General features: G+C 47.7%; 1 protein-coding gene and 1 long non-coding RNA gene across 5 annotated transcripts in view; one reads left to right on the top strand and one right to left on the bottom strand.

Annotated features, from left to right (window-relative positions):
• The window catches only part of Atp23 (ATP23 metallopeptidase and ATP synthase assembly factor homolog), a 17,074-nt gene extending 15,610 nt beyond the window's left edge, over nucleotides 1-1,464 (bottom strand). The window contains exon 1 of one of the 3 annotated variants that reach the window (XM_050163894.1): nucleotides 1,170-1,464. In XM_050163894.1, the coding sequence (XP_050019851.1) occupies nucleotides 1,170-1,356 (187 nt within the window). In that variant the 5' untranslated portion in view covers nucleotides 1,357-1,464. The remainder of the gene's footprint in view (nucleotides 1-1,169) is intronic. The other 2 variants (XM_050163893.1, XM_050163895.1) reach the window with 2 other exon arrangements.
• A 21,688-nt stretch (nucleotides 1,465-23,152) lies between these two features.
• Nucleotides 23,153-27,074, top strand: LOC126514724 (uncharacterized). 2 transcript variants are annotated; one of them, XR_007595658.1, is made up of 3 exons: nucleotides 23,153-23,509; nucleotides 23,919-24,205; nucleotides 25,447-27,074. It is a non-coding gene; the product is annotated as an uncharacterized lncRNA (long non-coding RNA). The 2 variants fall into 2 exon arrangements; XR_007595657.1 differs by having other exon boundaries at nucleotides 23,919-24,287.
• The last annotated feature ends 801 nt before the right edge of the window (nucleotides 27,075-27,875 follow it).

The raw sequence follows: 27,875 nt of genomic DNA, 5'->3' as shown, positions 1-27,875 counted from the left end.
TGGGGGGGGGGGGGGTTAGGGATTGAGCCCCAGGCAGAGCCTCACCTAGCAAGAGCAAGGCCTTCTGTTCAGTCCTCACCTCTGGGGAGGGGGGGAAGAGAAGAGAGGGAGGGAGGGAGGGAGCAAGCTAGCTAGCTAGCTAGCTAAAAAGACAGCTCAGGGGTTAGGAGCACTTGCTGTTCTTGCAGAGGACCTGGGTTCAGTTCCCAGTATCCACATGTGGCTCACAGTCCTGAACGCCAGGAACACAGGTGGTGCACAGACATACATGCAGGCAAAACAATCATACATATAAAATAAACCTTAAAAAATTAAAGAAAAGAGTAAGGGACTGGAGTGAGGGCTCCGTGGTTAAGAGTACTGGCTGCTCTTGCAGGGGGTCTGGGTTCAATTCCTGTCACCCACACCTATCTGTAACTCCAGTTCCAAGGGACCCGACAACCATGGCAAAATACCAATGCACATAAAATAAGAATAAATTTTAAAACATTGTTTTAAAAGGAAGAGAGTAAAATCTTTGATCAGTTGACTATTAAATTATGACAAATGCTGCTATGAAACCTTATTTGGGATGAATATATTTAACTCTTATTTCCCTAAATAAATCTGAAGTAGACAGGCAATCTATGCGGATGCAAAGGATCAAAGCTCTAGAGCGGGGTCCCTGGGACTGGTGAGAATTTGCTGGGTTTGAACCTGTGCGCCTGCCTGGCCCGTGGCAATGATTAACGTTTTAGAAGTCATGGGTCTCTTTGAGAACACGATGAAGCTGGGAGCTTTCTCCCTAGCAAAACGTACTTAGGTGCAGAAACACGGACGGGGCTCATCAAGAGTTTCTACTTTAGCATTCCCCTCTGTCTTAAAGAATCCCCACCCCCCACACCAGGGAAGGGAGCACAACCAGAAGTAAACCGCATATTAATGGAGTTCTTTAAGCTCTCCTTGCCGTCACCCTACAGCCCTTGCTGCTGCGTAACTTACATAAGAAACTAGTGAGTGTGACCCGAAAGGGCAGATTCCTAGCGCGTGCGTTCACAAGCAAGAGTGGTGCGGGAGGCCCACGCAGCTCCGGGGCTGCAGTGGAGCCCCGGGCTCAGTGGGGTCCCCGCCCTTCCTCGCCCCAGGTCCGAAGCCACCCCCGACCCCAGCGCCCAGGTCACCGCCCCTACTCGTCTCTAGCGTCTTCTGGAGCATGAGCGGGCAGCTCTGGTCCCGGGTGAAGAAGCCGGAGAGGAAGCCCTCCTGGGTCTTCCCGTGGGCCGGCGGCTCGGGCGAGCCCTGGCCGGAGTCGCGTCGCTGCAGCAGCGGCTCCCCCGCCGCTGGGCCTGGCCCGCCACCGCCCGGAGCCCCAGCCATGCGGCCCGCAGGCTTGGGCGCCTCCTCCTGCTCGTTCCCTTCAGCCGACCCGAGACACCGCTTCCGCCGCCGAGCGAGCCCTCAACCCCCCGGCACCGGGCTTCGGTGGGCGTGGTTTGGTGGGCGTGGTCCGGTGAGCGGGGGCGGGGGCGGCTCCTGGCCACCCTGTCACTGCTGCAGTCTCTTGACGTGGTTGGCCTGTCTTCTCAGCCTCCTGCTGCCTTCTGGACTGCTAAGGTGGCCACCCCATCCTGTATGTAGCCTTCTTCCCACCAATGCAGGCCGCTAAGGTCCTTTCTGCTGCGCTCTCTCTCTCTGTCATCTTCCCTTCCCTGACCTCTGCTGTTTCTCTCATTTGCACTACCTGCTCAGACCCAGTTTAAGGCTGTATTTTCAGAAACTCTTGGAAACAATAAAGACTGGTTGGTCACACCAAAATCTAGCTCATCGGGACCCATCCTTCAACCCCACTATCTTGCCAGCACAAATAACTGATAAGATAAATAGTTTATTTCTACCTCCAGACCTCAATTCACAACTGTGGTGTCAGTCTCGGAGGCTTTCTCCTCAGTACCCATTATCAGGGCCCAGATCAAGCCTATCTACTCCCCCAGGGAATTGCCAGCACCATTACTCAAAGTTAATGTTGTCTGGTCTGTAGTTCAAAGCGTTTTGTACAAGTTAGTGCATGATGACAGACTTCCGTGTTTAATGTACGCATGTGTGTGTTTGTGTGCCTGTGTGTGTGCGCCTATATGTGTGCGCGTGTGTGTGTGCCTGTGAGCGCACGTGTTTGTGTGCCTGTTTATGTGCGCGTGTGTGCGCCTATATGTGTGCGCGTGTGTGTGCCTGTGCGCGCGCGTGTTTGTGTGCCTGTTTATGTGCGCGTGTGTGTGCGCCTGTGTGCATGTGCCTGTGTGTGTGTGTGCGCGCGTGTTTGTGTGTGTGTGTGTGTGTGTGTGTGTGTGCCTGTGTTTCTTTCCCCACTAAATTATTCAGCTCGGCTCACACATTTATTCAGCACCTGCTACCATGAGCCAGGCAGGACGGTAGGGTCTGAGAAAACAAAGACGAATAAGAAAATCACTGAAGGGCTGGAGAGAGATGGCTCAGAGGTTAAGAGCATTGCCTGCTCTTCCAAAGGTCCTGAGTTCAATTCCCAGCAACCACATGGTGGCTCACAACCATCTGTAATGAGGTCTGGTGCCCTCTTCTGGCCTTCAGGCATATACGCATAAAGAATATTGTATACATAATAAATAAATAAATATTTAAAAAAAAAAAAAAAAAAAAGAAAATCACTGAAGTTGAACTACAGCATATGTTTTATGTTGGAAAAATATCTAAGAAAAATCGGTGTACAAGGCCTCAGGAATTATGAACAGCACTTAGATGTCGCAGGTGTTTAGCGAACATGAGCTGAAGGGAAGCCGAGGGCATTCACTCATTTGCAATATTATACAACAATGAGCACCTGTACTTTACAGACTAATAAAGCTATAAGCAAAAAATTAGATTGTTTTTATTGAGCTCCATTTATGTACATTATTTCCGATCCTCATTACAACCTTGCAAAATATTATCAGCCCTGATTTGCAGATAGAGGTGAGCTTGGCAAAGCTAAATAATTGATCCAGCTACAGAAGAAAGCTGAGGATGTAACTTAGTTGACAGATGGCTTACTTGATAAGTAGGAGTCCTGGGTTCTGTCCCCTGCACCGCATACGCAGACATGGTGGCAAAATGTGCCTGTAATATCAGGAGGAGTTCCGTGTCATCCTCGGCTACCCAGCAAGGTGAAAGCCAGCCTGGGATACATGAGACCACATCTTAAGAAACAAGCAAGTTAGAATAAGGCTGGAGAAATGGCTCAGCAGTTGAGAGCAATTGCTGTTGCAGAGGTCCTGGGTTCGGTTCCCAGCACCTACACAGTAGCTTATGTCCATGACTCCAGTTCCAGAGGATCCAACACCCTCATCTGACCTCTCTGGAAACAAGGCACACACGTGATACACATAGATGCATGGACATAAAACACACATACACATAAAGCATAAATCTAAGCAGAATTTTAATTAGAAAAGGGAAGCAGACACCTGTGGAGACAGTCATTAAAATTGCGCTCGGTTAGTTTAGAACACTAGCAGAAAGCTAACAGACCTGGCAAGGTCTAGGGCAGACCACACACTGTGTCCTGGTTTGCTTCTCTAGTGTTGTAATCACTGATGAAGAAACAACTTAAAAAGGAAAGGGCTTACTCTCCTCTCAGGTTATAGGAAGTGGGCGGGAACTGGAGGAAGGAAGGAAAGCAGAGACCGTGAGGAGCCCTGCTTCCTGGTCTCCCCGTAGCCTCAGTCTGTCCAGCTGTCTTTCTTTGCTGTCATTTTGTTTTGTCCTGTTCTATTTTGCGGCAGAGTCTCACTATGTCAACCAGGCTGGCCAGGAACTGGTTGACCAGGCTGGACTCAGAGATCCGCCTGCCTTGGCCTATCCCACCCCACTTCTGGGATTAAAGGGTGTGTCACTAGACCCAGGCCTCAGCCTCTTACATAACCCAGGACCACCTGGCCAGGGTGGGACCACCCATGGCGGACCGGCCCCTCTCACATCAATCATTGGCCACAGACTTGCCTACAGGTCGATCTGATGGTGGCATTTCCTCGACTGAGTTCTTTCTTCTCAGATAAGTTGAGTTGTGTCAGGTGGACAACAAAACTAGCCAGCATACCTAAAAAATTGTCTAGCATATTACTTAGCTACATGAGTAATCAATGCAAAATTATTCCAGAAAACATTTCTCAATGCTCACTTCTGAAAGAAAATTAAAATTATACCAAAATATCAGTCTCGTCTAAGTATTAGATTCTTCGATTTACATTCTCCTGAATTTTCTTCCTATGAATGGGTGTGTGTATGTGTGTGTGTGTGTGTGTGTGTGTACACTTGAGAGTTTGAGTGCACATGTGGGGGGTCCAAGGACAATCACAGGTGTTCACACTACCGCACCCAGCTTTAGATTGGCTCTGGGGATTCAAACTCAGGTCCTCCAGAGTTCTTTCCCCACTGAACCACACCCCCAGCCCCCGAACTTCCTTAATGTCCTACAGTAAGCAAGCACATTACCCTAATAATCACGAAGATTAACTTTCAGAGGTTGAGCAGGCTTTCGGTGCCACGTGTATAACTTCACATACAATGCCCTGCAGGGGAGAAGGGAAAAGCCGTCCTGTGAGACCTGGGGATAAATAGACAAGTTCTAAGGTGAAAATACCACGAAGAGCAAGAGGGCCAGGTGTGCCATCAGACGGCACTCGTGGTTCAGACGGCACTCGCGGTTCTCTGTGAGTGTAGGCCTCTTGTTTGTTTGCTTTTTAAGACAGGGTTTCTCTGTGTAGCTTTGGCTGTCCTAGAACTCACTCTCTAGACCAGGCTGGCTTTAAACTCACAGAGATCTCCCTGCCTCTACCTCCCTGAGTGCTGGGATCAAAGGTGTGTGCCACCAGGGCCCGTCGAGTCTACAACTTTAATCACAGAATTCAGGAAGCAGGACCAGGCCAGCCAAGGCTACATACAGCCTGTCTCAGGAAGGAAAGAAGGAAGGAGGGACGGAGGGAAGGAGGAAGGGGGGGAGAGAAAGGAAAAGGAAACAAGAATGGGTCTTTTACATTATAAATAGCACATTTTATTCTGTCCTGAATTTTTATTTACTAACTGCTTTAAAAGAAGACCCCCTTCAGAGTGACAAACCACAGTGATTGTCTCTGTGCAGACAGGACCTGGGGGGGGGGGTATTCTATGCTTGCTTTCATTTTCTAAAGCAAAAATAAACAAATTTTATGGAGAATCACAGTTGTTAAATCTCAGTAACGAAAGATGCCACATATAAATTTGAGCGTTTATAACTTTTTTCTTCTTATTCATTGGAGTTTGAGGTAGTCGGATCCATTGGAACTTGAGTTACAGTCAGACAGTTGTGAGCTGCCAAGAGGGTGCCAGGAATCGAACCCTCTGGAAGAGCAGCCAGTGTTCTTAACCACTGAGCCATCTCTCCAGCCTTGCATTTATAACTTTTTATGATTTATTTCCGTTTTATAATCGACAAGTAAAAATCATATTTATGGCGTACAGCAATTATTTACACTGTAGAACACCGAGTCAAGTTACATATATTCTTCTATATTAGGAAGTCGGGTGTTTGGTCGGATTTTTATTCGGGACTTATTTTTTTATTTTAACCTGCGGGCTACAGAGATGGCTCAGTGGTTAAGAGCACTTGCTGCTCTTAGAGGACCCAGGTTCGATTCCCAGAATCCACATAGTGGTTCGCATCAGTCTGTAATTCCACCGTCAGGGGAGTCTGACGCCCTCTTCTTGCCTCTTCGGACACTGCACGCACTACTGCGTATTCATACACATAAATTAACTTAAAAAAAAAAAAACCACCTGAGTATTGATCCCAGGCCTCCCGCACGCTAGGCAAGCGCTCTTCCATTGAGTTACCACTCCCTCCCTGTTTTCACGTTTTTTCGAAATAAGATGTCACACTGGTCTGGACGGGTCTCAAACTACTGGGATCAGGGTATCACCACGCCACGCCCCTAGCAGTTGCTCAGTAGCTAACATTTGATGCATTTATTCAGCGTCAACAAAAATTCGGCGAAAATGTATCATTTCCTTAGATCACGAATGACTCCGGAGGTCGGGTACGAAAACAACTGACGCCGAGCGGCGCAAGGACCCGCCACGCTCCGTCTCAGGATTCACTTCCGGAAGAAGACGGCCCACAGTCCCAGCACCGGAAGTAGGAAGGCGCGAGGCCTTCTGGGAAGAGCTGACCCGGTGCTTTGGCTGTTACCAAGGCAACCGGAGGCGAGGCGGAAAGGCTGAGAACTCTCCTTTGACTGGCGGCTTCTCACTGTCTAGTTTTCTGCCTCCTTTTTCAAAATATAAGTTGAGAATTTTAAAGTGACATAACAGTGGTTTTCTAATGTAAAGGTAAATTATTCTTTTTCCTATTGTGCAAATGAAAAGAAAAAAAACTCGTTATCAAGGTACCCAGAAGCAAATTTAAGATTTTTCTCGTATTGCCTATCAGGGTTTTTTTCTGTAAAAACGTTTTTGCATAGTAGGTTGATTTGGGGAAAACACTGCTTTCGTAACGTATATGTGAATGATGTAATTCTGGTGTTAAAATCTTCGAGACAGGAAGGTATTGAGGCCCTGGTGTAAACGTGTTTGCCCCGAGTTTGGATGCAGCATGCGAAGACAATTCTATCAAGACGTTTGCCACAAAGGGAAAAAGATGGCAGTAGCCAGAGAAGACCAACAAGCTGGAATTTTTTCAGTTTATAGAGATGAGACAACGATGCGTAGTACAAAGCAAGAAAGGACCCGTAGAAAGAAGTAAAAAATTAGTGTAAAAAAAAAAGAGGTAGCTGGGGCTGGAGAGATGACTCAACGGTTAAGAGCACTGCTCTTGGAAAGAACCTGAGTTCAATTCCCAGCAACCACGAGATGACTCACAACCATCTGTAATGAGGTCTGGTGCCCTCTTCTGGCCTGCAGGCACACATGCAGGCAGATTATTGTATACATAATAAATAAATGTAAAAAAGCTTTTTAAAAAAGGATGGAATCTCAGAGTTGTTTTTAAAAAATAAAAATGAGATAGCTGGTGGGTGGGCTAGCCATCTGGCTTCGTCCCTATATAGGAGGTGAAAGGCACGCATGAAGTCCATAAATTAGCTCACATTAGAAGCGAGCCTGGGAGAGAGAAGTCGAAGTAGATGTGGCAGTTGAGAAATGAAGACCTGAGGGCTGGAGAGCTGACTCTGGTTAAGAGTACTTGCTGCTCTTCCGGAAGCTCCAAGTTAGATTCCCAGCACCCGTTTCAAGTGGCTTACAACCACCTTATGCCTGTCTCCATAGGCCAGGGGAGGTGGTCGTGGTCTTCAAACCCAGCACTCAGGAGGCAGAGGCAGGCAGATCTCTGTGAGTGCAAAGCCAGCCTGATCTATAAAGCAAGTTCCAGGCCAGCTAGGGCTACACAGTGAGACCCTGTCTCCAAATAAACAACCAACAACGGGGACACTGGAGCGTCAGATGCTCCACGGTTAAGAGCTCCAACTGCTCTCCGAGAGGACCGGAGCTGGAGAGGACCGGCAGTAGCATGTCAGCTACTGACTTAGATACAGTTTCTATTGCTATGAAGAGACACCATGACCACAGCAGCTCTCATAAAGGAAAACCATTTAGTTGAGGTGGCTTTCATTTTCAGAGGTTCAGTACATTATCTCCATGGCGGGACGTGGTGCCGTGGAGGCAGACACGGTGCTGGAGGGGTATCTGTGGCTGCGAGCTCTACACCTTACATAGGCAACAGGAAGTGATGTCAGACACTGGGTGTGGCTTGAGCATAGATGAGCCCTCAAAGCCCGCCTCCACACTTGACACTCTTCTCCAACAAAGCCACACCTACTCCCACAAGGCTGCACCTCCTAATTACCACTCCAAGGCTTGGCCCAGACCTGAACCTTACGTGGGACACCTGTGGAACCTTTTAGGAAAGAGACAGTGTTCCTCTGATGGTTCAGTTGCTAAAGACCATAGGTCAATGGAGTGTCTCCAGCTAAAAAAAAACTAACCTGGAAGACAAGCGACCAAGTCCTGACAACAGAATCTGGGCCTATGGATCTACACACCCCCCAGAACTCTAGGTTTGCTACTGGTCAAGTGACCCAGTAAAACTCTTTTATATTTAAATTTGGAATTTAAATATAAAATTCTGGATTTTGATCACTTGTCACACACTAATACAGAAGTTAGCATTATTTCATCAACTTCACTTTCTTTGTCTACAATACACACTGTACTGTGCAGTTCTCATTGCTGCACGGCTCTACAACGCACACTGTGTTCTGCAGCTCTCATTGCTGCATGGCTCTACAATGCACACTATGTTCTGCAGCTCTCATTGCTGCATGACTCTCCAATGCACACTGTATTCTGCAGTTCTCATTGCTGCATGGCTCTATAATGCACACTATACTGTGCAGCTCTCATTGCTGCATGGCTCTACAATGCACACTGTATTCTGCAGTTCTCATTGCTGCACGGCTCTACAAAGCACACTGTACCCTGCAGCTCTCATTGCTGCACGGCTCTACAATGCACGCTGTGTTCTGCAGCTCTCATTGCTGCATGACTCTCCAATGCACACTGTATTCTGCAGCTCTCATTGCTGCACGGCTCTCAATGCACAGTGTGTTCTGCAGCTCTCATTGCTGCATGGCTCTACAATACACAGTGTATTCTGCAGCTCACATTAAATCCATGAATGTAGTGAATTGCCGATCTTTTCCTTTCTTTTTTCTTTTTGATGTGGGAGTGTCATATATCAATCTGTTGATTTCATTGGTTAAGCAATAAAGAAACTCCTTGGCCCTGATAGGTTAAAACACAGGTGGGAAGAGTAAACAGAATAGGATGCTAGGAGGAAGAGGAAGTGAGCTCAGACTCGACAGCTCTGCTCTGTGGAGCAGAGACGCCATGCTCCTGTCTCCTGAGAGACACGAGATAGCTCTGCTCTCTGAGACACGCGCGATGATGGATGTAGGCTAGAATCTTCATGGTAAGCGCACCTTGGGGTGCTTACACACATTATTAGAAATGGGCTAAATTAATATGTGAGAATTAGCCTAGAAGAGGCTAGATAGAAATGGGCCAAGCAGTCTTTAAATGAATACAGTTTGTGTGTTGTTATTTCGGGCATAAGCTAGCCAGGCGGCCAGGGTGCTGGGGATGCAGCCCCGCCGCTCCTATTATTTCAACATCTTTTATTTCTTTTCTTTCTTTCTTTCTTCCTCTTTCTCCTTTTTTTTCCCCCTGAGACAGGGTTTCTCTGGGTAGCCCTGGCTGTTCTAGAACTCCCTCTGTAGACCAGGCTAGCCTCAAACTCAGAGATCCACTTGCCTCTGATTCCTGAATACTGGGATTAAAGGCATGCACCACCACCAACTGGCTTATTGGGGTTTTATGTGTGTGTCCAGTAGATCTTTTTATAAAAAGTAAACATTTTTTATCCAAAAGGCAGCCTGCTTTGTATTCCCCTTGGCTTTTTGCTTTTATAAAAAGAATCACTCTATATAAGCTGGCTAGTACTCTATTATATGTATGAAATTCATGCTGTGTGATAATTAATCCACTCATTAGCACTGAATTGAGAGATTAATAAAGCACACCGTTGGGAATGTGTGCAAGGGCATTTCCAGAGAGCCATCAAATAAAGAATCCGAGAAGCTGGCGGTTTTAATACACTGATGGACACACTCTGAATAGATTATTGGGTGGTGGTGGAGCTAAGAAAAGCAGGCCCTGGTTGGGAGAAGGTCACGGGGGGGGGGGGTTCTTGCCTGGGGCCTCTCCCTTTGGCTACACTGTTTCCTGGGTGCCATGACATGACCTCCTCTGCCGAGTCATGATCACCATGATGAACTGACATCTCTGAAACCATGAATACAGCTCTTTCCTCCATTAAGTCAGGTTAGCGTGTGGCCAGAGCATAAAAGAGCTAAGAATTCCATAACCTCCAAACACACAAATGCTACTGCCACATGTTACTATAGGCGTGTATTCCTCCATATTGTTGGAGACTTTCTCCTCCTGGGGATCTAACACCAGGTCTACAGCATAGGAAGCCTGTGTTCTAGAACTGAGTACACTCCCAACCCCCTAGAAATGCTTATTGGGGCAAATTCCTGAAAGTAAGGTTATGAGGTTAAAGGGTAAACAGTGTGTAATTTTCTTAAACTTTGCCAAATTTCTTCTCCTGAAGGGGTTTGACCATTTCACACTCGTACGAGAAAGAAACTGAAATGCCTGTATTTCCCACCGACTGAGTTCATGCTGTCTTTGTGCTTTTAGAGTTGTTGTCATTGTTTTGTTTGATTGCTTGTTTTTGTTTTGTTTTGAGACAAAATCTCATATGTAGGTCAGGCTGTCTTAAACTCAAAGTCCTTCTGCCTCAGTTTCCCAAGTCTTGAGTGCTGGCACAGACCACCATGCTCCATTTTCACAAGTTTTTCGACCAGTTTTAATACTAAGAAATACATCCACAACCATTATGCCAGACTATCCATCCTAAAATGTATGCATTGCCCAAATTTTAGATGGAGTCCATGAATCTCAAGCACCTACCTGTGTTCATAAGTTTGCATTAAGTGGATCTGGACCCTTCAGATTTATGTGTATGTGAGTGTGTGCATATATATAATTATATATCTAAATATATAAAAATACTTATATAAATATATATCTATACACATTTTATATTTATAAACATTTATATATTATAAACTCATATATAAATATATTTATATGTACATAGAAATGCATATATCTATGTATATTTATATATGCATAAATATACTTTTATACATGTATGCATATGTATAAGCTTTGGAACAATATGGTTGAGGACCTAGAAGAAGGCAAACTCCAAGCCTAACTTCACCTCAAAAGCGACAGCAGAAATGAACCCTCTAGTTCTGCTCCAGCTGATGCCATTGTTGCAGAATGAAACATTCTTATCTTCCCCGCAAAACATACCCCCATATTTTCATCCTGTAAGAAATCACTTTTTCGCTCTTCAAAATCGTGAAACCAGGAACCAAGGAAAAGGTAAACCAATGGGTGTGACACGAACTATAACTGGAAGACTACAGGCAACGGGAGCCTCTGGGTCGCTATGACAACACCTCTGCCGAGCAACTCCATCACTGCAGGGAAGTCACAAGGACAGGAGCCCAAGGTAGGGCTGCACCCCAGTCAGAACTTGAGAGCAAGGAGTTCATTCACTCAGCTTTCCCCCGCCATTCATTCAGCCCAAGACTGAATAAAACCGTCCTGTCCACAATTAATGGATGTGATCTCATAGTCAACATAATCCAACCGCAAGCATGCCTGTGGTGGTCTGAACGACAATGGGCCCCTATAGGCCCACATATTTGAATATTTGGTCCCCCAATTGGTGGAACTTTTAAGGAAGGATTATGAGGTTTAGAAAGTTTGTGTCATTACCAATTCGTGCTCTCTCTCCTCTCTCTCTGACTCACACTTGCTACTTGTGGCTATTGATGTCCTTGCCGTGATGGTCATGGGCTCTCACCCTCTGGAACCGTAAGCTCCAATAAACGCTTTCTTTTATGTTACCTTGGTCATGGTGTCTCTTCATTGAAATAGAAAAGTAATTAAGCCAATTCCCCAAAGTCTCCACACCCCAGAAGATTCGAGATTTTGCAAAGTTGACAACAGCATTAACATACTTCACACCTCAAAATCTACAAGTTATTGGGCAAAAGTGATAAGGGTATATCCTCACCCTGTCTCACAACTCCCAGGCAGAAGGCCTTCTGTTACTAGGCAAAGTTATGGGACCAGCCCCTGGACAGCTCACCCAGATAGTCCTCTCTCACCTCCTCAAGCTCACCCTAGTTCCCTGGCTTTTTTTCTCTCTGGGTCCCAGAAAGCCACGCCTTAACTTGGCTCCACCTCTTAAAGATAATTGGCTAACAAGACTTCCCTATCAGATGTCTCCACCTCCTTTCAGCTTTGTTGACTGCAACACTCTTCTCTCTCTTAGACTGGTTCCATTCCCTGTTAGCTACTGTCCTTGGCAGCTTTCCCACAACTCTGGCATCTCCAACATCTTGGAGTCTCCAAGAAAATCCAGACTTCGCCTTCCCAGCTTCATGCAATGGCCTCTCTAGGCTTCCATTCAGGAATGCCCCTGACACATGCCTGGTCTCGGTGACTTTCCTCCGTTACAGAGGAAGATTCAGTAACCCCTTTCTTCTAGCCTGGAACCTAAACCCAGAACCACAAGGCCAAAACTCCCAAATTCTTCTTATTATTGGGGCTGGACCCGATAATAAGCCCCTCATTCAAATACATTTACACCAGTTTTCTGTTTTTGATGATGTTTCTTTCACTGCCTAAGTTTGGCTCTCCTGGAACTCATTATGTAGACCAGGAAAGCCTTGAACTGAGACCAGTCCACCTCTACCTCCCAAGTGCTAAAATTACAGACAAGTTCCACCACACCTGACTCTAAACTCTTCTTCAATTCTTTTCCACAAGCTAGAAGCTTAGCTGGGTGGGGTCTTGCTCTGAGGCCACCACTCCCTTCATTCTATTTAGGTTCAGACTTTTCTTTAAACTTTTTATCTCCTTGAGCACCGGACTTAGCTAAAATATACTTCCTAGTGTTCCCTTTTCTCCCCAAACTGCACATTTTGTATTTTTCCTTGCTCCTTTTCATTATAGGTCTGCATAAAACTGGCCACCGATAATGCCACTGTTTTGAAATCTCCTCTGCCAATGCCATTAATCCAAAAACTCTTGAATTTAGCCTTAGGCTTTTTGGATGGATAAGGGCAAAAGAGCAACCACACTCTTCACCGCCTACTAAATTCTTCTCTGAAACCTCTTGAGCTGGGCCATCATGGTCTGTCTGCAGAGCTCTCGGCACCACTGTCTTCCCTGCCCCTTCCAGCATGGCTTAAAGTGTCCAACTGCCTTCCTAATGCAAAATTCCAAAGTCCACATTCTGACAAGAGGAACCATGGCCAGGCCTGTCACAGCCCGGAAGCCAGAAAGAAGGCTTGGAAAGGGGGAAAGAAGGAAGAAAAGCAAAAGAGGGAGGGTGGAGTAAAACAAGTGTGTAAATGAAGGTACAGTAAGGGGCGGGAATCCTTGGTGTGGGGATGGAGGTAGGGAGGATAGGCAAATCAAAGACAGAGAGGAGGGTTTCCCAAGACTAAGGATATATGAAAAAGCCGTATAGAAACCTATTGTTCTGTGGGAGACAGAGAGAGGTCAGCCACCATTAAAATTGGTTGTCATGAGGCCTCATGACCTGAGCCTAATCCCTGGGACCCACATGATAGAAGGAGGAATTCCCACAGCTGTCCTCACACATGGCGCACTTGTCTACACAGGGGGGGGGAGGGAGAGAGAGAGAGAGAGAGAGAGAGAGAGAGAGAGAGAGAGAGAGAGAGAAGAAACCTACTACTCTATATATTAGTTGGGGGAAAAGTGAATGTTTTTGAGACCACCTGGAATTTGTTATAGTCAGCCTATTGAATACCGGCATAAAAGGCTAGTGCTACCCCACCCATGCCTGTTGAGTTTTCTTTTTCTTCCTAGAAACTACGACTACTAGAACTAACTAAGCGGCTGGCACATTCCTCTTGAAGATGCAATAGAAAGCCTTCATAATCTTTAGTGATCTCCAAAAGTGATCTCTACAACTCTTTGTAAAGTTCATTTAGTAAGAATAATTAGGTGTTTTTTTGTTTCATTCCTCTGCACACTCCGGTGCAAAAATCAATATCTACCCTGAGTGGTTTTAATTTTTCAGAGTGGCCCTCAAATCACTAGGTATCAGTGGCTATCTGATGGAGACTGACTGTCACTCTACAGAGTGGCTTTATTCCAGGGGCCTATCGATCACAGGTCCATCTGAAACGGTCTACGCATCTAGGAGATTCATCTCATTAAAATTGAATTAGTTCCGCGTAGCACAGCTAAGTGTTCTCCCGGGTCGTGTGACAGCCATGGTGGGGATAACAGAGCATTAACTAGGTCGTCTCGTTTTACTCTTCCTGCCTCCTCTGGGCACAGCTCTCGGTCTTACTACTGACAAAGTTTTCTACTTCTGTCCATAGACTGGGCTCTCGTGGGCTTACAGCACTCCCCCGAGTGTATTCAAGTTGTGTGACTGTGTGTGTGTGAAATTTGCCCTTCCAATCATTTTTATGGTGCTGGAGGATCAATTACTTGAATTGTGCATATGCAGAGGGTACAGTGTGATAATTCAATACACGAATGCAGGGTCTGATACCACAGGGCAAGCAAGCAACGCTTCCCTTCCTTTAACCTCACTTTGGTTTGAAGCCTTCAAGTTCCTGTTTTCCATTTATTCATAAAATATATGAGCTTATTTGGAACACTGTATGCTGCAGACAACTAGAACCTATTCCTTCCAGCATCCCTGGCCCTGGTACCCATTATCCCCTTCCAGCATCCCTGGCCCTGGTACCCATTTTCCCCTTCCAGCATCCCTGGCCCTGGTACCCATTATCCCCTTCCAGCATCCCTGGCCCTGGTACCCATTTTCCCCTTCCAGCATCCCTGGCCCTGGTACCCATTATCCCCCTCCAGCATCCCTGGCTCTGGTACCCATTATCCCCCTCCAGCATCCCTGGCTCTGGTACCCATTATCCCCCTCCAGCATCCCTTGTCCTGGTACCCATTATCCCCCTCCAGCATCCCTTGTCCTCGTACCCATTATTTCTTTCCAGCATCCCTGGCCCTGGTACCCATTATCCAGGTCCCTTCTGTCTCCTCTCCCTGGTATATGAATCCTAGTAAGGCTTCCATAAGGTTCTGAGCTGGTCTACATTGAGCAGTGGCCAGCTCTCTGTATTTCTAATGCTACGGTAACCGAGTACCACAGCCTCACCAGGCTGGAGTCACGGTGTGGGTCAGCAAAGTCAGCCTTCCTGAGGATTCTAGAGGAGGATCGGGCTGTTGCTCTTTCAGACTGCCGACAGGACTTACATCCTCAAGGGACAGATGCCTCAGTTCCTCCCTGGCATCATCAGCTGCTCCCAGAAGCTGAAGAGGCCCATTCTTCTTCCTCAGAATCAAAGTTCAAGATGGTCAGAGAGATGGCTTCATGGTTAAGAGCACTGGTTGTACCAGGTATGATGGTTCACGCCTGTTTGAGACCAGCCTGGTCTACAGAGAGAGTTCCAGGACTGCCAGGGACTACATAGAGACTGTCAAAAAAAAATTTAAAAGCTTAAAAGCTACACAATTAAATCTTAAAGTTAAAATAAATAAAATAAAACATATAAAAAATTTTAAAAACTAGAGTTCAAGACCAGCTCAAGAGTGGGTGTCTCCTCCTCCTCCGGTCTTACGTCCTTAGCTCATCCTCTTACAGCCTTGCGTGATAACACAGGCCTCTCCAGATAATCCAGGATAAGCTCCCTGTTTTCAAGTTCACAGTCTTAATTCCTTCTGCAAAGTCTGGCCTAATGTGGACTCAGATCCTTAGGATTAAAATTAAAAGGGGCGCTCCTACTCTGTCTGTCACCCCTTCCTACCGACAGGTGTGCTGTGTGCTCTATTCCAAGGTAGGGGAAGGAGAGGCAGGTGGTTAACTCTCAGGCACGCACGGCAACCATCAGGAAAAGGATTAAACAAATGCTTGTTCTCAGCAGCCATCTCAGCCTTTCCATCACTAGGTATTCAAGTCCCACTCCCACCCCACCCCCACCCCCAGCTCCCCTACAGAGTTCACAGGCCTGGGTCCAGGAGCACACCACTTCTGTTCCTCAGGACAGGCAATGATTTCAATCTCTCTGCCTTGCTTTTTCTTTGAAAATAGTAACAATGGGGCCAACAAGACAGCCCAGCACTAATGCCACCAAACCTGATAACTTGAGTCCCTGTCCCAGCACCTATATACCAAGTCAGGCATCCTATATCCGCATATAACTCTACTTCCCTGGTATATGGTGCCTCTTCTGGCCTCTGCAAACACACAGGCATACATGCACACACTCACACATACACATGCACAAATAAATAAAGAAAAAAAAACTACCTTACTGGGGAGGTGGTGGCACACGCCTTTAATCCCAGCACTTGGGAGGCAGGGGCAGGCGGATCTCTGTGAGTTCCTCTAGAGATGGCACTCACAGAGTTTGCTGGCCCCTTCCCTTATCCTGCAGGACACACCCCACAGCTGACTGTGTCCCCTCTGTCTTCTCCAGGATCCTTCTGCACACTGCCCACCAACCCCTTACCCCCCAGAGTTCATCCTCAATGCCCAGTCCTCCACACTCCTTCTATGATACTTTCACTCAGTGAAGCTAAACCCCGACCCCGTTACTCAGATGTCTGCCTGATGAACACTCCCAGGCTCCAAGGCACCCCTTCTTCCCCATTCTGCTCCTCCAACAGCCCAGCCAGAACCCTGGGTGACTCTAGACTCTTCCCCCATCCCATCTCCCCAGCAGTCCTCAGGGGCTTCTTTCCTCCGTGTTCCCATGTCACTGCCTTGTTTGCTGAGACATAAGCTTAACCTGCTGACTAATTCTCTGTTCTCTGCGATGCTACCAAAATCACTCTTCAAATACAAACCCAGGACTGGTGACATTGCGAGACTGGTGGTGAGATGTGCCAGTGATCAGGGGGTGGGAAGATTCAAAGTTCAAGGTCATCCTTAGCTACTAGAGGGTTGGAGGCCAACCTGGGTAACATAGTGAGTTCCCAGCTTGCCTGGATTTTGGAGTGAGACTGTGTCTCAAAAATAGAAAAAGGCTGGAGAGATGGCTCAGTGGTTAGGACCGGAGTTTGGTTCCCAGCACCTGTAGGACAGCTAACAACCATCTGTAACAATATCCACAGGCTCCATCTCTGAAAGGCTGTCATTCAGGATCAAAATTGTTTCTTTTGTCTTCATCTTACCTTTTGACTTGCTTTCGCTTTTGTTTTGCAGTGTTTGTGGTCAGACGCAGGGTCTTGCAGAAGCCAAGCTGAGACTATGGCTGAGCTACCTTCCAAGCCTCATTTCTTCTGTGAGACAATGCAATATATTTCCACCCAGCTCCACTCCGCATTGAATTTTCATATTTAGGATTATCTTAAGTCTCCCATGACCGGCAAGATATCAGGCCTGCGGAAACACTGCCTGGCTCAGCTTTGAGCTCCGTCTGCTTTATGGACGTTAAGGAACTGCAACTGCACTTCTTGGTCTAAGTCTGTGGTTCTAAGAGCAAGGGATTCCCAGGATGTCTTCCCAGCTCTTGCCACGAGGGGGAAACAAAGAGGCCTTGTTTGTGTTAAGACTCTTGCGGCCACCAGGTGGACCCAAATACCAGCTTAAGGAAGACAGGGTCCCAACCCTGGTTCTAGACAGGGCTACGCTGATTTTCTTTTATTCTCTGCTCACTTTGTGACGTGACATCTCTCCCACCGGTGATCAAATGCTTTTAAGTTTCTGCTCTGCTCATGAAGAGGAAATGTGGGAAGAGAAAGGGGCATCATTAGGAACGGTTCAAACACTGGAGGAAAGGGACGGGAAATGAGCGCGGACTAAGGATTTGCGTAGACCCGGAGAATCAATGTTCGCATTTTAGGTGTGTTCATGGTGTTTTGATTTTCAAAATAACAAATACAAATATCTGAAAAGAGCCAGGTGTAGGGGTGCACACCTGTAATCTCAGCACTGGAAATGCAGAGGCAGCTGCTCTAGAATTCTGGGTCAGCCTAAACTACAGAGCAGACTGGGGGAGGAAGAACCATGACCAGTCTATTCTTCTACCTACACTGACACTCTTTCTCTTCTGATAGAAAGCCATTCACACAGGGGCTGATTATAGGAAGTATTTTAACCAAAAAATAAAAAAAGAATAGGTAAGAGAACATAGCTCAGTTGGTAGGGCACTTTTCTAATGTGCACAACAGCACATAAACATCTGCACACCTATCTGTAGCTCCGGCATTTGGGAGGCAGAAGCAGGAAGATGGGAAATGCAGTGGGGGCTGAAGAGCTCACTCTGTGGCTAACAGCACATAGTGTTCTTCTAGAGGACCTGAGTTCAGTTCCCAGTACCTATGTCAGGTGGCTCACAACCACCTGTAACTCCAAAGCTAGGTGATCTGGTGCCCTCTTCTGGCTTCCTTGGGCACTGCACCCACACATGTGTGCACATACACACAGAGATAAGCATATTTACACACACTAAAAATAATGAAATCTTTTTTAAAAGGAAGAAGAAAGACAAATGTTATCCTTGATTATATTAAAAGTTTGAGGACAAAGTGAGCTATATAAAACACTGTCTCAAAAAAATTTTAAGTAATTAAATGCTGGGCTGGAGAGGTGGCTCAGAGGTTAAGAGCACTGCCTGCTCTTCCAAAGGTCCTGAGTTCAATTCCCAGCACCCACATGGTGGCTCACAACCATCTGTAATGAGGTCTAGTGCCCTCTTCTGGTGTGCATACATGCAGGCAGAACATTGTATATGCAATAAATAAATAAATCTTTTTTAAAAATTAAATGTTAGTGCCTAGTTATGCACAAAATATATAGGACCTTGCCTAACTGCTCCGCACCAACTAAAATCTGTCCCTGTATTGTCCTATCACAGCTCTTCCTGGTGTCTGTGCAAGTGCTTAAATATTTTACTTATTACCTTATGTATTGACTTTTATTCTCCTGAACTAAAGACTCCATGACGACAATCCATGGGTCTATTCTCTCTCTTTCTGCTCCATGATGGCAGTCCATGAGTGGTTTGTTCACCTCTCTCTCAGTTCTAAACAAAACACATACTTAGGAAGGCAGTTATCGATAAGCAAAGAGAAAGTTTAATGTCACCCAGGTCACCCAGGTCTGCAAATGCAAGAGACGGGGAATGGAATTTTGCTTGGCTTCTATGCTGAGCATCCACACATAAGCAGGATTATTAAGACTATTTCTTTTTTTTTTTTCAATAGAGCCCAATTCTAATTACTGCTCATTTACCTGTGTTCTCTAAGAAGGACCACTTATGCCAATTACTGACATTAAAACATAGAAATGAAATTTTTCACTGCTGAGATAGCAATCTGTTTAAATGTGTCCTAATTGCATCTTGTTAGAAGACCTTCCTGATAAATCTTTTTGAAAGCCAAACCCTCCCCTGATACAACTTAATTATCGTAGACTTACCATGCACTGGAATGAGCAGGGCTGGAGGGTGAGGAGTCTGCGCTTAACCGCTTAACTGCTTATACCCATAAGCCTCTACTTCCTGCTCTCCCAGCTCCTGCCTGCAAGGTGTGTGCCAGGTGCACACTGGACCCTCAGAACAGCACAGCTGTCCTCCTTCCGAGCTACCCGAGCCACGTGAGGTTTAACCAGATAACACTGCACTAAAAACGAGAATGAAGTCTGGCTGGCAGGGGTGGTGCATGCCTTTAATCCCAGCACTTGGGAGGCAGAGGCCTGCAGATCTCTGTGAGTTCAAGGCCAGCCTGGTTTATGAAGCTAGTTCTAGGACAGCCAGCATTGTTACACAGAGAAACCCTGTCTGAGGCCAGGGGAAAGAGTAAAAGTAAAAATGAAAGAAATAAGAATGCAGATTACGTTCTCAGCACTCAGGTCTGAACTTTCCCTCCTGTCGGCATTTCTGTCTAGTCTTTGGGGTGAGGCTGATGTCCTCGGTGCACACACTCTCCCTTACTTAGCTGTTCCTACTGCACAGAGCAACACTGCTTCTGCTCGGTGAATTTGAACTCCTGAGTCTTCTGCTTCCACCTCCTACGTGCAGTCACAGGACACCATGTCTGTTTTACTTGATACTGGGGGTGGCACCCTGAGCTTCACCCATGCCCTACCAACTGAGCTACATTTTCAGCCCCAATACATTTTATTAATATCCAGGGAGCTTTTATAAATCAGTTAGGGAAATTAACTCTGAAATTAAGCTATCCAATAGGAAAATGAATGACAGGAAAAGAAAAAGATACGTAAAAGGCCAACAGCCTGCGAAAGTATAATCAGGCTCAGTTGTGAAGACATAGCAAAACAATGAGACACCATTTCATCTACCAGATTAACGAAAATCAAACTCGACAATGCCAAGGGTCGACAGGAGTGCGGAGAATCAACCACCCTTGTACACCACAGTCAGAAGGGTGATCTGAGCAATTCGCAGCATCAAAACTTTAAACACAGGGCTGAGCTCAGGCGACAGCTCACTTGCCCACCAGTCACAAAGGCCCAGGTGGGTTCCAGCCCTAGCGCTGTATAGACTGGGTATGGCGGTACAGGCTTGGTACAGCTCAGGAGTCACAATAGAAAGAGCAGGAGCTCAACATCATCTCAGCTACAGCTACAGTTTGAAGCTGGCCTGGCCTGCATAAGAACCCCACCTGGAAAGAAAAAAGACACCAAGAGCCAGGAAGATGCTCAGCTGGTAAAGGCACTAGCTGCCACCTTGACCACCTGAGTTCAATAGTGGGGACCCATATGATAGGTGGAAAGAACCAACTGCTCCAAGTTGCCATCACACATACAAATAAATAAATGTAAAAAAGAAAAATTCAACTTCATTAAGTCAACCGCTATCAGCCAATACTGAAAAACCAGTGAAAAACCAGGCCTGGGAGCAAAGGCTTGTGATCCCCATTCAAGGCCTGCCTGGGCTACAGAGTGAGTTCAAACCAACCTGGGTGACTTAGAGAGACCGCGCCCCCAGTATTTTTTTAAAGCTATTTATTTATTTATTTATTTATTAAGTATACAATATTCTGTCTGTGTGTATGCCTGCAGGCCAGAAGAGGGCACCAGACCCCCTTACAGATGGTTGTGAGCCACCATGTGGTTGCTGGGAATTGAACTCAGGACCTTTGGAAGAGCAAGCAATGCTCTTAACCTCTGAGCCACCTCTCCAGCCCGCCCCCAGTATTTTTAAAGTAAGAAGATGACTAGGGGTATACTCAGTGACAGACTGCTGACTCCGTAGCACCTGTAAGTCCTGAGGTTCAATCCCTGGGAGAAAGAGAAGGAAGACATAGCTCCATGTCAGAGTGCTTGTCTGGCTTGTGTGAGGCTCTCGGTTGGCTCCACAGCACCACAAACACATGCACGCACGCACACACACACGCATGCACGCACGCAGGCACCCGTGCACCCATGGAGGAAAATAGAAGGAAGAGATGCCTGTGAAACACTAATTGTCCAATAACTCATTCAGGAAAGAATAAACACTACTTCTAACAGTTGCCTTATTTTGATTCTTTGTTTCGTTTTGTTGTTGTCTTTCTGTAATCCCTGACCACCCTGACCCAGCGAAGGACTGAAACTGGGACCTGGCACTGGCTAGCTGGGCAATTGCCTACCACTGAGCTAAGTCTCCAACCCCAAAGCATTCTAACAGGAGAAACGTGGATAAAAGCAATTCTCAGAAGAGGTAAGAGAAACCTGCATTCACCTGAGTCATCAGAGAAACAGAATCAAAACCACAAGAAAGCCCTTGCCACACAAAGTCACCAAGAGTGAGTTCTGACAGCATCTCTAGCTGTCACTGCGGGTAAGGGTGTCGACTTAAACAACCCCCTCCCCTTTTTGGTTTTGGTTTTGGTTTTTCAAGACAGTGTTTCTCTGTAGCTTTGGAGGCTGTCCTGGAACTCACTCTGTAGACCAGGTTGGCCTCAAACTCACAGAGATCTACCTGCCTCTGCCTTCCAAGTGCTGGGACTAAGTGTGTGCCATCACCACCCGGCTGAGCAACCACTTTGAAGAATAATTCTAGAATCGTGGGAGATTTCCAACTTCTATGAAGCAGCAGTTCTGCCCCTGTTAGGAGATCCTAAAAGAACCTACATGAGTGCATCAAGAGACGTTTGAGGGACATTCCCAGTCTTTGCAAGGGGCGCGGAGTAGTGGGGTGGGACGACTTTGGACCAACTTTAATGTGCAATGACCAGAAAATGGATACTTAAGTTGTGGTCTATTCATTTAATTTGCAGTGAGAGTCAGTTGGCTCTGCAAAGCTATCAACACAGAAACTCTCAAAAACGTAAAGCGCAAGAAAAGATGCACATTTCAAAGAAATTCACACAGCAAAGACCTCTGAAACATTGCATCAGAAAGATAAAGTCAGGATCCAGGCATCGGGGGAGAGATGATCGGTTAGAGGGACATTTAGGGTTAACAATGTGGTCTTTCAAGATGTTTTTATTCATTCTTTAAAAGTTTTTTTATTTATGTGTACACACGTATATCTGCAAGTTTGCACACATGTGTGGGTTCCTTCAGACTTCAGCGGGAAGAGGGTGTCAGATCCCCTAGAGCTGGAGAACGGGTGGCAATAAGCCACCCTTCCTGGCTTCTGGGCCTCGAGAAGAGCAGCAAGCATTCGTAACTGCTGAGCCCATGTCTTCACTCATGACACATTCAGACTAAGAATGTGTCATGCATAATGCAGAACAGCATCTATATAAGCTAGACACCGTGGTGTGTGGCTACTCTCAGCGGTTTGGGAAGCTGAGTCAGGCAGATCAAGCACGTACTGAAGGCAGTTCAGAGCCCCCAGGCGGCAGCACAGTGTGTTCCATTTCATAAAGAAATGAACCAGGCACAGGGGCACATGTCTTTAATCCCAGCACTTGGGAGGCAGAGGCAGGCGGATCTCTGTGAGTTCGAGACCAGCCTGATCTACAAGAGCTAGTTCCAGGACAGGCTCCAAAGCTACAGAGAAACCTTACCTCGCAAAACAAATGTTTTGTTTTGTTTGGCTGTTTTTCTGAGACAGGGTTTCTCTGTGTAATCGTCCTGGTGTCCTGAAACTCTTTCTGAAAACCAGGCTGACCTTGAACTCATTGACCTTTAATCCTGATGAGATTAATGGCAGGCACAACCACCACCACTACAACTAAGAAGTTCATTTTTTTAACAAAATTTATTTAAACAGAAAATGGGGGCCCAAAACACATTCACGGAGCGGGCCAGCCAGGGAAGGTCCAGGGCTCCAGCGCTATGGGGCCTGCTGTTCATTTTACCGAGCCGAGACTGGCCTCCTGCCTGTTGCTGCTGGCCCTGCTTGGCTGGTTCAGGGTCCACCCCACTGCAACCTAGGAGACGGAACTGCTGGCACCGCAGCAGCCAGAGCGACGCTTGGCTCACAGCACAGGCACAATAAGGAATGGTGGAGCTCAGGAATCACAGTCAGTAAGTTGTGGCTGAAAGGCAAAGAAAAAAAAGCTACATTCGGAGCCAAGGGCTCTCTGCGTGCTAAATGACCCCAAGAGTCAAGCCCCATTTCTCCAGCTGGCCCCAGGCCAGGAGTAGAAGCAAGGACAAGTACTTGTAACCCAGATTGTACCACCCCACTGAAGCCAGAATGCACGGCTTATGACGACTACATAAAACTTCCAAGAGTAAAGGCCGACAGGCATGACGCTCTTCTACACAATACTGACAACATTCTCCCTTTTTATGTGGAACACCTGAAGACACCTGCTCTCCTGAACCTTGCAAGGCCGGAGGAGTAGAACGAAGCAACAATTATCTTCACAAGGAGGCCCTCAGGTAACAAGTTTATGGTTTCCTTCCTTTCTAACAGAGGGCATTTCCAGTTCAGATCGTCAGACAGGCAATCTTTGCATCTCTTCCAGAAGAAGGGGGAGGGAATGAGGAGGAGGAGGAAGAGGTATAGTTGTGGTTAAACCTAGGGTAGCTGAAGTCCAGAGGCTGTCGCTGAAGAGGAGGCTGCGGGCTGGAGAGAGGACTCTTCTGTTAGCGCCCCGGCTGCTCATCCGGAGAGCCCTGCTCAGTTCCCAGCACCCCAGGGCAGCTCATCACCTCTGTAACTCTAGTTCTAAGGCTCTGAAAACCTCTCCAGCCTCCCCTGGCATCATGGGTACACGATACACAGACACAAGCAGGTGAAACACCCACAGCGATAAAATTAATTTTCTTTTTTTTTTTTTTCAAGTAGAAGCTGCGGATGGATGACGGGACAGTGTGGAGGGGGAGGACACTTGTTCCGAGTCAGGCTGTGGCAAGTAGGATGGAAGCCTGGGAGAGGAAATGATTGGCGTCAATCACTTCATCCAAGCCTCATTCTCCAGATGACGTCACTCCGGTTCAGAAAGAAGAAAGAACTTGGCAGACAGCAGCCCGCTCACCTCCTGGCCTACCTCCAAGAGCACAGGCCCTCACAGTCTTGCCATCCTGGGTGCTCCCCAGCCTCACTCTCTCTCTCCTCTGCTGGCTCCCCAGAAGGTGTGCAGCACGTCCTCATCCTATGCACCCTATGGCTTCTTTCTTCTACGCAGATTCTCTTCCCTGGCTTCCAGGCCCCCAGGTATTCCTGTTTGGGCCCAGCATCCAGAAAAAACACCATCTAAAGATGTGTTTCCCCCTCGCCCACACCCTTTCTGTAGTTGTCCCTCTCTCTCCACCTCCCACCAACAGTCAGCATCACTTGGAGTGACTTCTCCACCCCCCCACCCTTACCCCCCATTCTCACCCCCACCTCCTGCCCCCCACCATCAAATACACAACCCCTCAATCACCTTCATTCTTCTAAACAGCACCCGCCCCTCATGGTTGGGTCTTTTTCTCCTAGCATCCCAGTACTGAGGACACAGCAGCCTCTGTCCACCCTCCCCAGGCTCCTCCCACTTACCATACACATTGCTGTGGGGTTGCTGGTCCTCAAAATGTGGTGACCTGCATTCCCACTTGGCTGGTGATGAGCCTGTTGCTCCCTCTGCCTCATGCTCAGCCCACACACTGGCAGCATTTTGGAGTGGCCACCCCGCAGAGTTCCAGCCCTCAAATCGCACTTCCAAATTCCTCAATGTGACAAAAAGATACCCACTCTATGAATCCCCCAACACCATGCTCCTCCACCCCCTCCCCACTGTGGTACCCCATCAACTGCAGGCTGTCCCCCTCCTGCCTTTTGCTTATGCACACCTGCAGCCAAGGCCTCCGGAGATGCCCACCTCCCAAAGCCTGCCGGGCTCATTATACAAACTATTCATCCCCAGTAATCACGCACTGCCAATGATTCTCGTCTGCTTAGCCCGGAACAGGCATTGAAACTGCCTAGGCCACTTGATCCAGTGCCTGCCTCTGTCTGCACACCCCATCACAAAAATCCTAAAAGCACTTGTGCAGCGATTGTTCCTCCCCACAGTGCCTAGGAGGTAGACAGTAAAGGCTGGATATACACGAAGACGGGTTTCTCTTCCCACATGCGCTGGCCTCAAAACAGCCAACGCTGACCAGAATAGTAAGCACCTGCTTTAGAACCCTGACTTCCAGAATTCTCACACAGGCCTGTTTCCTCCTAGCGGTTCTCAGCTCAGGCTCCCAATCAGGCACCGGATTACTCTGGACACTGATTGTCCACAGAGACTGCTGACCCACCTCTGAAAGGCAGCCCCAGTCCCTTCCAGTCCCTTGAGGGTTTCTGACTTGGTGATAATGTTTCCTTGCCTTTCTTTGGTCCTTAGCACAAGGAAATGACCCAACTATGGAGGAAGAGTCAAGTCTAAACCCTGAACCACGACGTGTCTCTAGCTGAAGTCACTCCCGCCCAGCTGGTCTCTAGTCAAAGGCACCCAGGGAAGCCCCTGCCCTTGGGAGAGAAAGAAGACACTGCACCTTTAAGTCTGCAGCCAGCTCGGAAAAACAAGCTGTGATTTATATAAGCGGGAAAATCATGTGATTTGCAGGAACGTTGCCTCCTCCCTGGCCCCCGCCCCGTCGCCTGTGAGACCGTCCCAGAGGGCTGGGGCGCGGCCAGAGCTGGGCTGCTGGGCGCGGGGTGCGGGCGGGGCACTGGGGGCCTCTCGGGCGGGCGGTGGCAGCCCCTAAGTGGGCCGTGGAGTTTGGTCTCCAGACAGCCTCAGGGCTGTTATGGTTTGGAAGTACAGATCCCGGGCACTGCCCCTGCTTCCGCGACCCGCCACTGAGACTGCACAAAGCTATCCAGGTCCGTTCAGGTCCCCACCCCACCCCTGCCCCACCCCCTGCTCCAGCCAACTTGGCCTGCCCCCATCAGGCCAAACTGTGGCTTGAGACACCCAGGCTGTTCCCAACTTCTCCCAGAAAAAGGAAATCCCGGGCCCCACACACTGGCTTCTGTGTCCCAAAACACCCAACAGGAAAAGAGAGCATTTGGGGAAATAATCTGTTTGGGAAAGGACTTGATGATGAAAGTCGGCCGTTCCCATCCCCGCAGCTGAGAGGGGCAGTGTGCAGGCCACCAGCTTTCAGGGAGAAAACAGAACCCTGATGTGACCCTTTCAGACAGAACCAAAGAAGAGGTCCTGAGGGGTGTTTTCAAAAGAGAGGTGGTGGCTCCACCTACACCCACGCACAAGTTTGGCAAGTTCCGTAAGGCGTCACTCCTCCGTGGAAAGACCAAAGTGGGCAAGGCCTCACTTGCAAGTGGGATCTTCCAAAACCAAGCCCAAGAGAAGTGAGGCAGGAGAGATGAGGGTCTCTGAGCACCTCATCCTTCCCAGAAACTACAAAGATGGACTCCCAGAAAGATTGTCATGGTCTTCACAAAGTAACCAAGACTAGACAGGCATCTCAGCCTCTCAGAGAAGGCTTCAAGATCAGTGCTTCCTAACGCTGTGTCCCTTTAATACAGTTCCTCAGGTTGCGGTGACCCCCAACCATAAAGATATTTCTGTTGCTACTTCATAACTGTGTTTTTGCTACTGTTATGAATCATAATATAAATATCTGTGTTTCCCAAGGTCTTTGGCGACCCCTTGTGAAAGAATCGCTTGACCCCCATAGGTCGCAACTCACACCCCGAGAACCACTGGTCCAGATTCTATTTAATTTTCCACTTCAGGGGATAGATGAGGTGTAGGATGGGTGTCGTCTCCTGCAGGAAAAACTTGATGCTCGTGAACAAGTTGGTAACTTATCAACGAACCACGGAACCATGACCTCAGACTCCAGCCTAGGTCAGCAGAGCCCACTCTAAGCGCTAAGGGCCAGCTGGGCCATTCTCTGGGCCCCCTTGCTGTGTCCCATGAAAGGTCTTTGTCATGCTGAGCTCAGGGAGTCACCCGGGGTCCTGACACACCACAGAGAGAAGGCCTATCCTGGAGACCAAATGTTTTCTGTTTCTCTTCAAACCCTAAAGAAAAACACTGTAGGTTAACACTATTCTAGAAAATTCTAGAGGCTCATACTGTGTTCACATACTAAGACCATTCATCCAGTTACTGGGGTATTTAGTGTGTGCTTGGCAAAGCGCTGGGGTAGTGGGGGCGCAAAGTAAGAACAGCCGCTCCCTGAGTCTGGATCCTGCCTCACCGGAAACGGCAAAGAAAGACCTTTCTGTCCTTGCTAGCATGCCTGTCCCCCTTCCTGGCCACCCCCAGCAGGTGCTGCCCCCACCCCTGCCGTGATTGCCTCACGGTTTCTCGCCAAGAACCGCTTCTAGAAGGTTCTAACTCTCTAGGGTTTGGGCGGTGGCTATAAGAAGTAACCTAAAGATCTGTCCAAAAAGTGAGATCAAAGTTGGCAGCCTCCTGAGCCACTCCCCCGAAACGATAAAGCCAGCAAATTACAATTCAGTTCAGGTCCCACTTGGCTCTCCCCTACCTGCTGTGTTCTCTACCCAACCTAAGCCCTTCTCCCCCCACGCCACCCCTGCGACCCCCTCTTGGTACACCCACCCAGCTTGCAGGACTCATTCAAAGCTTCTTCAGCCAAGGATTTGCCCAACTTAGAGCCCTCCTTGGGGAACCAGTGCCACCTAACTAAAACAGCTCGACTGTACCCCATCTCTAAGGTGCTGGCGTCCTTGGCACTGCACAGATACCTCCTGGATCGCCTGGCCTCTTCTGCTGCTTACTGAAGGGGCTCCACCATCCGCGGTGACTGTGAGTCTGTCCACTGTACCTGTCCGTCC

The sequence above is a fragment of the Alexandromys fortis genome, unplaced genomic scaffold (genome assembly GCF_014885135.2).
Source record: "Alexandromys fortis isolate MF-2015 unplaced genomic scaffold, M_Fortis_MF-2015_v1.1 scaffold_125, whole genome shotgun sequence".
Lineage (NCBI taxonomy): Eukaryota > Metazoa > Chordata > Mammalia > Rodentia > Cricetidae > Alexandromys > Alexandromys fortis.
The sequence above is the reverse complement of the archived record's forward strand: the minus strand, read 5'-3'. Positions and strand labels throughout refer to the sequence as shown.